Here is a 12,161-nt window from a genome sequence, read left to right on the forward strand (position 1 = left end):
CCTTCCTTCCTAGTTAACCTGTTTTTTGTTTTTTTTTATAAAACTAATCCAGTCTAAACACAACAAATCCTACATTCATGAAGGTTCATACAATGACGTGTTAAAGTGAAATAAATAAATGAATAAAATAAGAAATAATTTAATAATTTAATTTTTAATTAAAGGAGCTAAGACAGTGATCATTTATTCATCAAGTTTCATGTAATGAAGTGTAGATGCAAAGAGTCTTGGTCATTGTTGATTTAATAAAAATGCCAAAAGCATCTCTACAGTGATGGAAAAAATGATAAGACCATTTTTTCTAAATTCTCTCTATATATATAAAAATAGGACTATCAATTTGAAATCGACAAATACAACACCGTCATTTTTAAATAATTTATTTATTCTTAAATAATGAACACAGAGTAAAAATGTTTTATTTCCGATCCCCACCCCCATCCAAAGACCTAAGGCCACCAATGAAACCTGCATACTGACTGACCAATAAATCCACCAGGTACAGGTGAAGCACATCATCTGGTCCTCTGACGTCTTGAATTGTCTGCAGCAGACTTGTCTTGAGGGTTTTGTCCTTGTGTGGTTGTTATGAACCTTTAGAGTGCTTGTTTCAGTCTGTGATCCTCTCATCGTCTCAGTTTGACTTGTAGAGCATTTATAAGTTCTGCGATCTCTGCATAGTAGCCGTTCTCCTCTCCAACAATCATCTCTGACTGGGCCATCTCCTGGTACTGGTCTCTGAGGGACAGCAGGGAGCCGTGCAGAGAGCCGTCTGATCGGTACTGATCCAAACAGACCGGGGCCATCGCCAGCAGGGCCCGCAGAGCCTGACAGAGAAACCACACACATGGTCAGTTCAGACAGGGTGTTTAGTTCAGCCAGTCTGGGTTTCTCCAAGACAAATATTGGTCATTTTAGTTTTAACCCATTTAGGCCTAAAACGCCTGTATAAAAAAAAATTGCCTGTAAAACCTCTGGGTGATTCTAAAATAACCCCCTAAAACCTGAAGTTTTAGATTATTCAGCCTCTGTAGCAGATAGAAATGAAATTCAGAAAGTATTTGAGAGCTTATAGCTGTTATATCTGAGCTTCTTCCGCTATAGTCGTCTTCACCATGATTTCAGTTCTGGAAAAGTCCCATGTTGCATTGCGACACTCCCACATGTATTCTCATTTTGTGTCTTTGTTGGTCATTTTGTGTCTTTTGGTGTCTTTTTTGGTCATGTTGTGTCTTTTTTTGGTCATTTAGTGTTGTTTTTTAATCATTTTGTGTCTTTTTTGTGTCTTTTTTTGGTCATGTTGTGTCTTTTTTTGGTGATGATTTCAAAGTTCTGGAAAAGTCTCATGTTGCATTGTGACACTCCCATATTATATCACTTAGCCGCTCCACTATATGTATTCTGATGCATTTCATTGGCCAAGAGCAAAAAACTACAAATACTACAAAAACGATGTATCCGCTTTTCCAGCTTTTATGGTAGAATAACACAACAGCGCCCCAACAGGTTTTAATGGTAGAAATGCGGTAATGCTTTCCCGCCTTAAATACGTTACAGTATGTTGAAGTGAGCCCACCTTCTCTCTGTAGTCGTGCTCGGTGGACTCCAGCAGCTGGGGCACCAGACTGCACCAGCCCTTCTCCAGCAGCTCTCCACTCAGAGGAACCTTAGAGTACTGACGCAGACGCTCCTCATGGGAGGCGTCCAGCATCGGGTCCAGACCCGTCTGAGAGATCAGCTCCTGGAGGAGGAGGAGGAGGAGGAGGAGAGACAGTTTCATCTAGAAAGTCCTCAACAAGGGCCACCGGTACTCTAAAAGTCTGAACCCAGGGCCTCCGCAGGCTTCAACGAGTCAAATTTAAGACTTTTTTTTAGACTTTTTGAAGACCGTAACGAATACAATTTAAGACCCATGACTGAAGTTTATGCATTTGTTTTAAATAAAAGTAACGTGAATACACACTCAATTACCATTGCTAGAGACGGTTTGTTTTTTTTAAGCCAAGACCTCCATCTAGTGGGCTCAGAAAATAAAGCAAATGGTTCATGAGGCTTCGTTGGCACATCACTAGTTGGAGCCTCTTGTCTAGAAGAATAAACCTGGGGGGAATTGTACCTCATAGATGAACTTCTAATAGAGTTAATGTGTTGTACCTTCTCACTGATCATGTCGTATAACATGGTGACGATGCGTGTTCGCAGGACTCCACCTCCATCCTCCCTGAACATCTCTGAGAGGACCTGCAGCCCGCCGCGGGACAGGAAGTGGCGCTGTGCGTGGGGGAAGTTCCTTAAGAGGGACGCCACCGCAAACAGAACCTGACAGAAAGACAGAAAACATTACAGCTCAGTGGTTTCTATTCATACACATACTCTTAACCATAAATGTGGGTGTGGCCTGTATAAATACCTTCTTCTTGACTCTGAGTGGCTGTGTCGTGGCCAGCATGGTTAACAATGTCTGCAGAGCGCCGCTCTCCACCGCCTTCACCTGGACCGCCGGGTTACTGCACCACACACACACACACACTGTTAGCAACCCACAGACAGCTGACAACCCTGGTTAATGTTTAAAACTAGGATATCAGCACGATGTGCCAATGTCATGATGTGCCATATGTGTTCTTTCATAGTTTTGGTGTCCTCAGTATTAATCTACAATGTTGAAAATAATAAAAAGGAGAAAGAGTGTCCAACTTTGGACTGGTACTGTATGTAACACCATCTACTGTAGAAAATACACGACTAGGGCCGAGTTCCTCATACAACCTCAATAAATCCAAACTATCTCTTTCGGGCATCAGTCAGTACCTGGAGACAGCAGATCCCAGGACGAAGGCAGAGCTCTCCTGTAGTCTGAAGTCAGAGCTGTTCAGACCCTCGACAACCAGCTGGAGACCCCCCATGGAGCAGAGGCTCTGAGCGTTATCCACCTAACACACACACACACACACACACACACACACACAAGCAGTGTTAGAAACATATTATCAGAACACATGTGGGCAGAGAACATGTTGTCCTCTCACCTGGTGCACCAGGTACTCCAGCTCCAGCAGGACGTTCAGCTTCTGCTCTGTGGTGGAGTTGCTGCTGTTGAACTGATCCAGCAGACGCCTCATAATCTACACAAAACATCAACACACTTCACTCATATTATATTCATTCATATTCATTCTGCTGGATGGTCACTATTGCAGTTATTGAAATCCAATACAGACACACGTCTTTAAACTGGGACCAACCTCTAAAAACATATCGTGATTAGAGCTTAAAACACAAAAGTAGCACTGTTTAACTGTCTATTTAGTAAATGTGAAGACTACCTGAACATCCGTCTCCACCTGCAGGTCCAGCTGAGCCATGTCTCTCTTTAACTCGTCCAGGGGACGAAACCTGGACGCCACAGAGTCCTAAAACCACACGAGAGACAGGAAGAGGACACATTCAGCACAGTCTGACTGTTATATGTTATAGATAGATAGATAGATAGACTTTGTTGGTCAGTCTGTGGGTTTGACTCTTATTGTGGACAAATAAAAAGACTGAAGTGAGATGAATAGACTGAGAATTTTCTCTTATTGGACAAAACAATTCTTGGTTGAATTTAATTTTGTTAAACAGTTAGTAAAAAGGAGAATCGTATCGTGAGGCCTCTGAGGATTCACACCTCTACTAATCTATGTGCTGTTCTGGTACCTGCTGGTCTGAGTCTCTGCTCTCTGGGTTCAGGTCCTCCTTCATCTTCTTCATGGCCCGTTTCAGCTCCTCAGGACTGAAGGAGGACCGAGTCTCCTCCGTCTCTCTGCAAACACACACTTTTATTGTTGATGCTGATATTCAAATGTGTCTTGCTGAGGGCTGTGGGCTTACAAAAGGTGATATAAAGGAACTACTTATTGGAGTCACACAAGTGTTTTCTGGGCCCATACCTGTGTTCCTGTGTCCAGTATTTAAGCTGCTCCTCTCCCAGTCTCACCTCCCTCTGACCTGTCTGCAGGTTCAGACGGACATGAGAACCTGCTGGGACAGCCTGGCCTACACACACACACACACACACACACACACACACAGTGAGTCTAAAACACCATGATAAGAAGTGTTTTATAATGAACCAGTCCCTCTACAGTGTGTGTGTGTGTGTGTGTGTCTGTTTGTGTGTGTGTGTGTGTGTGTGTGTGTGTGTACCTGGTTTGAGTGTTTGCCACTCCTCAGTAGGACGGAGCACATCTACAACTCCTTCATCTTCATCAGCCGTCACCTCCTCTTCATCACTAACTACTCCATCTGCTCCTTCTGGGTCCTCCACCACAGTTAAGGCTGAGTCAGACTGCACACACACACACACACACACACACACACACACACACACACACAGAAACCATTACATCTTTAGTGAAACAATTGGAAGATCAGTGTAGTTTAGTGGAGAATGGATAGACTAATATTTCACCTTATTGCCCTTTCAACCCCAAACATGATGTAATGTAAGACGTGAAAACATATGCATAGTAGGGCTGGGTGATATGGACCAAAAGTCATATCCCGATATATTTAGGCTAAATATCGATATTTGATATACAGTATATCCCGATATTTTTATCGCAAAGTGAGAACAAATGTTCAGTCAAAGTCAAATATGACATGTCACAAGTAGTTTTATTGAAACCGTTTATTTAAATGAACATAAATAATGTATAACAACAGGAGTACCTTTTTTAAAATCAAAGCTCCTTAAATTGCACATTTAAATAAATAAATATCTTCAATAAAACTAAATTTGACTCTGGTTTCACTTAAACACACTCGTACAACCAAGTGTTTTCCAAAGTCAAGCTTTAGAAATGTTCTACATTCATATTATTTTCTCATTTCATAGTTGTTGTTTTTTAACAAAGACTGTTTAAGCCTACATGTCAACATTAGTTTATAGTTACTTTGCAGCTTGCCTAGAGCAAATTTGAACTATATCGATATATTTTTTATATCGATATATCGCCCAGCCCTAATGCATAGTATAACCAATATATCTCACCTTTTGGCCGTGAATGTCAGTTATGTGGCAGCAATGCAGCAGCAGGAGGAAAACACAGCTGGATATAATGAGCCTCATGGTGACTGGAACACAGGAGAGAACAGAACTACTGACTCACTGAAGAGACCTGGACCTAGTGATGTCCTAATGAAGCCTCATGAACCATTTTCTTTATTTTCTGACTCCATGAGATGGAGTTTTCTGTTCAACAGAGGACTGAAATCACACTCAATTTCAATTGACATGTTTCTGCACTGATTCCTTGTAAATTTTCATCACTTTATTAAAAAGAAATTAGTTAGTAAATAAGTTTCTCAGCTGTGAGTCAGACTGCTTCTGTTGCAGATATACAGTCATGGAAAAACATATTAGACCAGCCACGTTTTCTTCTTTTTCAACATTGTAATGATGCAATGCCTGGTAAAAAAAATGAAAGGTACATTTCTGGTTTTCAGTCCTTAGTTGAACAGAGCGCCATCTAGTGGTCTCAGAAAATAAAATGATGTAATAACACGACTGTTTAGACATCATCATGTTTAATGGCGCCTTGTTCTCTACAGGAAAACATACAAGCTATATGGTAATATGGTTTTATTAAATCTATTTGGCTTCTTTTAGCATTTGTTCCTGTTAATACACTAGTATGCCAAATATATGATTATACCCCATATCAACCAACGACAATAAATCACACAAACTGGCTTAAAAAAAAAAAGAAGTAAACTCACTTTAGGTAAAATAAAATAAAAACTCATATTTTGACCAGTTTGGTGTGGCATAACGTACATTAACATGTAAACATAACACGTCTAGAATAAGAGGTAAACACTGGCTGGTTCCAGGACACCTGTGTAGTTAAACGAGGTACAAAAACTCACTGTAACCATAGAAACAAACAGCTCACTGTAACCATAGAAACAACTCACCTGCTTCAGTTGAGTGAAACGACGAGACGAATAGTTATTTAGTTAGTTAGTTAGATAGAAAGATTCGGTTTAATCCACACACGCTGAACTGATCATAGATTTCTATGGGACTGACGTTTCCCGCAGACATCTGAAGCTGCTGTCACCTCCTGGACTCTGATTGGTCCACGTCGGTCTTCTTCTTCTACACTAAACTCTTGTTGTGGTCCGCAAACTAGACTGAGAGCATCGCCGCCACCTGCTGGTCCGGAGAGGGAACAAACAGTGGTGGAAGAAGGATTCACATCCTTTTTATAACCGTCTGGGCGTGATAAAAACTTTACAGATTGATTTTTTTTTAACTTTTTTTCTTAAACAACTTCCGCCCTGCTCAAAACTAACACATTTTTAAACATTTTTGGCATTTTTACCCTTTAAATGCTAGTTTGATTGCATGTTGTCACTGATGTTTTTTTATGAAGAAATTAAACACAAAAATGTAGTTGTTTTCCATATAATAAATAATTTATGGCTGATAGTTTTTATAAGGACTGAAGTTGATTGAAAGATTTAACCCAAAAAAGTTGAAAAAATTATATATATTAGTAATATTTTTATAGCATTTTGGAAGTTGACATGTCTGCCGTCAAGTTGCCATAAAGGGGTTTATACATCTTAAATCTGACACAACTCAAAAAACTAAAAATGCATCAAAATCTATCTTGTTTTTTTTAGCACATCAACGCTTTTTTAGCAAAGGTTAAAACCACCTTGACCAAGTGTAACAAGTTTTTGCAGAGATTTTTTTTCGAATTTTGCATTGTGCATTCAGCATTTCAATGCATTTTTAATGCAATATTTTGTGATTAATGTTTTTTTGTGTTTTTTTAATAATTATTTCTGTGTTTTTTGCAATTTTTTGTGCGTTTTTGTGTATTTTTTTTGTGTTTTCGTGTGTTTTCTGTATTTTTTGTATTTTTTTGTGTGTTTTTTGCAATTTTTTTTGTGTGATTTCTGTTTGTCTTTGTGTGTTTTTATGTGTTTTTTTGTAATTTAATTGTGTTTTTTTTACGGTTTTTTTTGTGTTTTTTTGTGTTCAAAATGTTGATCCAGTAAGTCAAAAATTAAAAAATAATAATCGGGTCATATAGGTGAGGTTGTGCTGAAAAAGATGATACCAGCATGGCATGGCAATCATTATTTAAGTTGCATATACAGGCAGAATGAAAAGGAGTCAAAAACCAACAGAATAGCCCCAAACTCCAAAGAGTTAAGTAAAGGATCTGAATATTTCTTCCACCACTGTTGGTTTTACATTGGCTGGTGTGTGGCCTTATCGATGCTTTTATTCTGAAAAGTCGAACCGGTAGTACAAACAACAACCGGAAGTAAGGCTGTTATTATTCTATTCAAGCCTCACGTAACCATGAAAGGCTGTTAATGTGTAAACTGAGCTCGACAGCGAGCGGATATTTCATATATTTAGTCATGAAAGAAATACTTGTTGATTTGGTGTCTCGGAGCTGACAGATAAGATAAACTACTGATCTTCAGAGACGTTATTTAATAAACCAAACGGTCTGCCGGTGAGTGTTTAAAGAGACACGCTTTGTTTACATTTGTTAGCATAGTAGCAGCTAACGTTAGCAGAGGGCAATAAATGATTTTACAAAGCAGCCTTCACTTTAAATAAGTCACATTTAAGCGTCATAACACCTCAGTAGTCCTAGGTATTTATTAAACTAATAATTCTATCATTTTAACTTTTTGTTCTTGAGATAAAAACACTTGTGTATCATTTTAAATTGCTCTCTTTCGTACACTTTTACCAGGATTCACATCTCACTTTTTCAGTTTTGTGCTGTGGTGGAAGAAGTATTCAGAGCCTTTACTTAAGTAAAAGTACTAATACCCTGTAAAAAATACTGTAAAATTACTCCACTGCAAGAAAAAAGTCCGGTATTCATATTAAGTACAAAAGTGTCAGCGTCAAAATGTACCTAAAGTATCAAAAGTAAAAGTACTTGTTATGCAGAATGGACCCACTCAGATTGTTTTATATATTCCAAGTATATTGTTGGATTATTATTATTGATGCATTTATGTAAGCAGCGTTTTAACTTAAAGATGAGACTCATTATAACTACTAAATATACTGTGAGGTTTCATTAAAAAATGTCTAATCACTTTAAATGTATCATTTTTTTATGTTAAATCTAGACCTGAAAAATAAATAAAGCTGTCAGCTAAATGTAGTGGAGTAGAAGTAAAAAGTTACATAAATTGAAATACTCAAGTAAAGTATAAGTACCACAAAATTGTACTTAAGTACAGTACTTGAGAATATGTACTTAGTTACATTCCACCACTTGTAAGGACTATGAATAAAGTATTGACTTAGCAGTACAATTAATTAGCATAAAATAGTGGATAAATGGTTAACATGTATCTAAAAGTAATAGATAAAAACTGTTGAAATAGTTAGCTTGAAGTAATGTTAATTGATAAATGGTTGTCCGCATAGGGCTCATTTATACTACTTAATATACTGTTATGAGGTTTAATTAAAAAATGTCAAATCACTTTATATTGATCATGTTTTTTATGTTAAATCTCGAGCTGAAAAGTAACTAAAGCTGTCAGCTAAATGCTAGTGGATTAAAACGTATAATATTTGCCTCAAAATGTAGTGAAGTAGAAGTATAAAATTACATTAAATGGTAATACTCAAAGTATAAACACCTAAAAATGATACTTAAGTACAGTAATTGAGTAAATGTACTTTCTACCATCGGTTTTGTGGACGTTTAGATATTTTTTTGCCTTATGTCTTGTGAAATGTTTTTTTCTGGAGAGCTGGTTTATCAGTATATCTTGTTCTCAGGTGGGTGAGTGACCAGTGATGGAGCTGTCTCAGAGGGACCGGCTGTCGGAGCTGGTGGAGGAGCTGACCACGTCAGGACAGCAACAGCTCAACGAGAACAAGATGAAGGAAATCAAGAAGATCTGCAAGTATGTCTATAATGTAGGGCTGCAACTAACGATTATTTTAATTATCGATTAATCTGTCGATTATGTAAACGTTTAATCGATTAGTTGTTTGGTCAATAAAGTGTTCAAAAATATCAATCAGTGTTTCCCAAACCACAAGATGACGTCCTCAAATCTCTTATTTTGTCCACAAAACAAAGAGATATTCAGTTTATTGTCATAAAGGAACAAAGAAACCAGAAATATTCACATTGAAGAAGCTGAAATCAGAGAATTTGGACTTATTGTCTTTTCATGCAGAAATATTTTAGCCGATGGAAACCCGTTTGAGACAGTCATGGTAAAGTTATAGGATAAAACAATAACTGTTAACTCTGTGTGTCTATCATTCCTCCCAGAGCGTCTGATGACTGCATCGCCCACGTCTACAGCTCAGTGATGACTCAGCTCAACCACGATCACGCTGAGGTCCGACTCTCCGCCTTCCAGATCGCCAGCGAGCTCTTCACCAGATCTCACCACTTCAGAACGCTGCTGGTCGACAACTTCCAGGTACAGAAATAATACCACATGAAGTTTTATTTAACCCAATGCTAGTGGTAAACATATCCCTGGTGAGACACAAGCGTTAAATAAAATCTTAATTGAATCTTGATTACTTAAATACCAAGGTTATAATAGCTTTGGATTTTTCATTAGTTTTAGTTTTAATTTCGTTGTCAATTTTGGTTTCAGATTCAGTTAGTTTTAATGAGTTTTTTAGAGTGAGTTTGCTAGTTTTAATTAGTTTTAATTTTCTGGAAAATGCTTAGTTTTAGTTTATTTTTTTTTGTAATGGGGTATTTGTTGGGTCCAGATTCAAGAAAGTCACAATAAATGTTTCCTTTATTTCCTTTGTCTGATCCATCTCAGCCCCAATAAGTTTATTAAGTCATAAAACCAGATAGATGAAATAGATTTCATATCAACCAAAAAGGTTTACGTATGAAAAAAGTTGACAAAGACGAAAACGAAGGACATTCTCACTATAATTTTAGTTAGTTTTAGTTAGTTTTGTAACCACAAAATATATATATTTTTTAAAACTTGTTTTTATTCTTATTTCAGTTAACAAAAATTTTTTTTTAATTCTAGTTTTCATAAACTATAATAACCTTACTAAATACTATATTGTATGCATGTATTTTGGGAGAGTAGGTAACTTCTGCATGTATATCTTTAGGAGTGTCGTGTTTTCCTCTCTCTCCTCCTCCTGCAGGAGTTCTTGGAGCTGACAGTGGAGACGGACTCGGAGCAGCCCCTCCCTCCTCCTCAGCAGGTTGCTAGGAAACTGAGGTCTCTGGCCATCCAGACGGTCCAGTCCTGGCAGAGCAGCTACGGGACGGCATATAAGAAGTTAGCGCTGGGCTACCACTTCCTCAAACAGGTCAAGAAGGTGAGAAATCACTATCAAAGGCCACAAATACTGTTTAATACTGTTTACTCTTGTAAACAGCTGTTAACTCTACTTCAGACCAACGTTGTTATAGTTAACGAAAACTAACGAAATAACAAAAACTAGAATTGAAAAAACATTTTTCGTTAACTGAAATAAAAATAAAAACTAGAGTTTTTAAAGAAACGATAACTAACTGAAAATGTATTTTGTGGTTACAAGACAAACTAAAATTATAGTGAAAATGTCCTTCGTTTTCGTCTTTGTCAACTTTTTTCATACGTAAACCTTTTTGGTTGATATGAAATCTATTTCATCTATCTGGTTTTATGACTTAATAAACTTATTGGGGCTGAGATGGATCAGACAAAGGAAATAAAGGAAACATTTATTGTGACTTTTTTAATCTGGCACCCAACAAATTCCCCATTACAAAAAAACTAAAACTAACACTAAAACTAACGCTAAAACTAATAAAAACTAAACTGAAACTAAGCATTTTCCAAAAATTGACAACGAAATGAAAACTAAAACTAATGAAAAAAATCCAAAACTATAATAACCTTGCTTCAGACCAAAACATACATATCTGTTCTCACACCTCTACATGGAAATTTAAGCATTCTGCGATATGGTGAGTATTGAGATACAATACATTGCGATTTAACAGTTTTTCTGACTTTTTTTCTCATAAATCTGCTACTTTTTTCTCATAGATTTTCCACTTTTTTTTCATAAATCTACAAATTTTTCTCCCAAAATCAGGTATTCCATTATGATATTTTTCTCTTTTTTTGGCCAACAATGGCTCTTTAGTTAGTAAAGGTTGCCGACGCCTGCACCAGGTGATATAAAGCTGATTTGTTAACAACGTGTTTGTGTTTCAGGTGGACTTCCAGGACGCTCAGGCCAGAACAGTCACAGAGAGGAGGAGGGAGGAGGACCGACAGAGGAAGATGGAGAGGATCTACAGGGAGAGAGTGGAGGCCGCCACCAGAGACATGGAGGGTAAATAAACACCACAACATCATCATAACAATAATAATAACAATTTTAATTCAGTGTTAAGTCCAGCATAAAGGTTTTTTGTGTGACAGTTTGAGATTTGTGTCTTTATCAGAGTCGATCGAGGAGATGGAGGCGACGCTGACAGAGATGGAGTCCTGCATGAGTCTGCTATTCCCCGAGTTTGAACTCACAGACGTCAGGACCCCCAACAGCAGATCTCCAGACCCCCAACCAGAACCAGAACCAGCCACCGATCCGTCAGCTGATGATGAAGAACCCTGCTGCAGCAAAGACCTGAGGGACGACAGGAGAGAAGGAGTGGAGCAAGAGAAGGAGGAGAGCAGGAAGGAGAAGGAAAGCAACCAGGAGGAAAAGATTGAAAAGGATGACAAAGAGGAGAAGACAAAGAAAAGGGAGAAGAAGGAGAGAGGAGAGGATGGGAATGAGCAGGAGGAGAAGAAAGCAAAAGAAGAAGACGAGGGGGAAGAAAAGAAGGGAGAGTCTGAGGGAGATGAGGAGGAGGAAGAGGAGGAGGGAAGTAGTGAAGAAGAGGAGTCAGAGTCGTTCATCCGGAGCTCTGGACTCATCTCTCACTCCTACAACCTGGACCTGAACCTCTCTCCTGGTGGGTCTGAGGGAAATGTTTGTATTAGAAACAATCTGACGCTGCCACCACTGATATCTAATTATGAAATATTCAAAAGATATTCAAACACTCAGCCAGCATGAAATAACATGGGAAATGAATGGGAGTCATTTTGGACCCATGTTGTTTATTAGAAGGTGT

General features: G+C 38.1%; 2 protein-coding genes across 3 annotated transcripts in view; one reads left to right on the forward strand and one right to left on the reverse strand.

Moving 5' to 3' along the window:
* Positions 1 to 358: 358 nt before the first annotated feature.
* On the reverse strand, positions 359 to 6,084 carry sil1 (SIL1 nucleotide exchange factor). Its single transcript, XM_059346495.1, has 12 exons — positions 5,962 to 6,084; positions 5,036 to 5,118; positions 4,189 to 4,330; positions 3,933 to 4,038; positions 3,700 to 3,805; positions 3,327 to 3,413; positions 3,030 to 3,125; positions 2,812 to 2,933; positions 2,411 to 2,507; positions 2,155 to 2,319; positions 1,577 to 1,741; positions 359 to 827 (listed from the first exon to the last, which is right to left on the reverse strand). The coding sequence occupies exons 2-12, from the start codon at positions 5,111 to 5,113 to the stop codon at positions 627 to 629; spliced, it is 1,365 nt and encodes a 454-aa protein (XP_059202478.1). The 5' UTR covers positions 5,114 to 5,118; positions 5,962 to 6,084; the 3' UTR covers positions 359 to 626.
* Positions 6,085 to 7,369: 1,285 nt separating this feature from the next.
* The window catches only part of uvssa (UV-stimulated scaffold protein A), a 42,492-nt gene continuing 37,700 nt past the window's right edge, over positions 7,370 to 12,161 (forward strand). The window contains exons 1-6 of one of the 2 annotated variants that reach the window (XM_059345503.1): positions 7,370 to 7,526; positions 8,825 to 8,952; positions 9,330 to 9,483; positions 10,190 to 10,366; positions 11,254 to 11,374; positions 11,487 to 11,999. In XM_059345503.1, coding sequence (XP_059201486.1) covers positions 8,843 to 8,952; positions 9,330 to 9,483; positions 10,190 to 10,366; positions 11,254 to 11,374; positions 11,487 to 11,999 — 1,075 coding nt within the window. In that variant the 5' untranslated portion in view covers positions 7,370 to 7,526; positions 8,825 to 8,842. The remainder of the gene's footprint in view (positions 7,527 to 8,824; positions 8,953 to 9,329; positions 9,484 to 10,189; positions 10,367 to 11,253; positions 11,375 to 11,486; positions 12,000 to 12,161) is intronic. The other variant, XM_059345504.1, reaches the window with a different exon arrangement.

Source organism: Centropristis striata, chromosome 12, assembly GCF_030273125.1.
Source record: "Centropristis striata isolate RG_2023a ecotype Rhode Island chromosome 12, C.striata_1.0, whole genome shotgun sequence".
NCBI lineage: Eukaryota > Metazoa > Chordata > Actinopteri > Perciformes > Serranidae > Centropristis > Centropristis striata.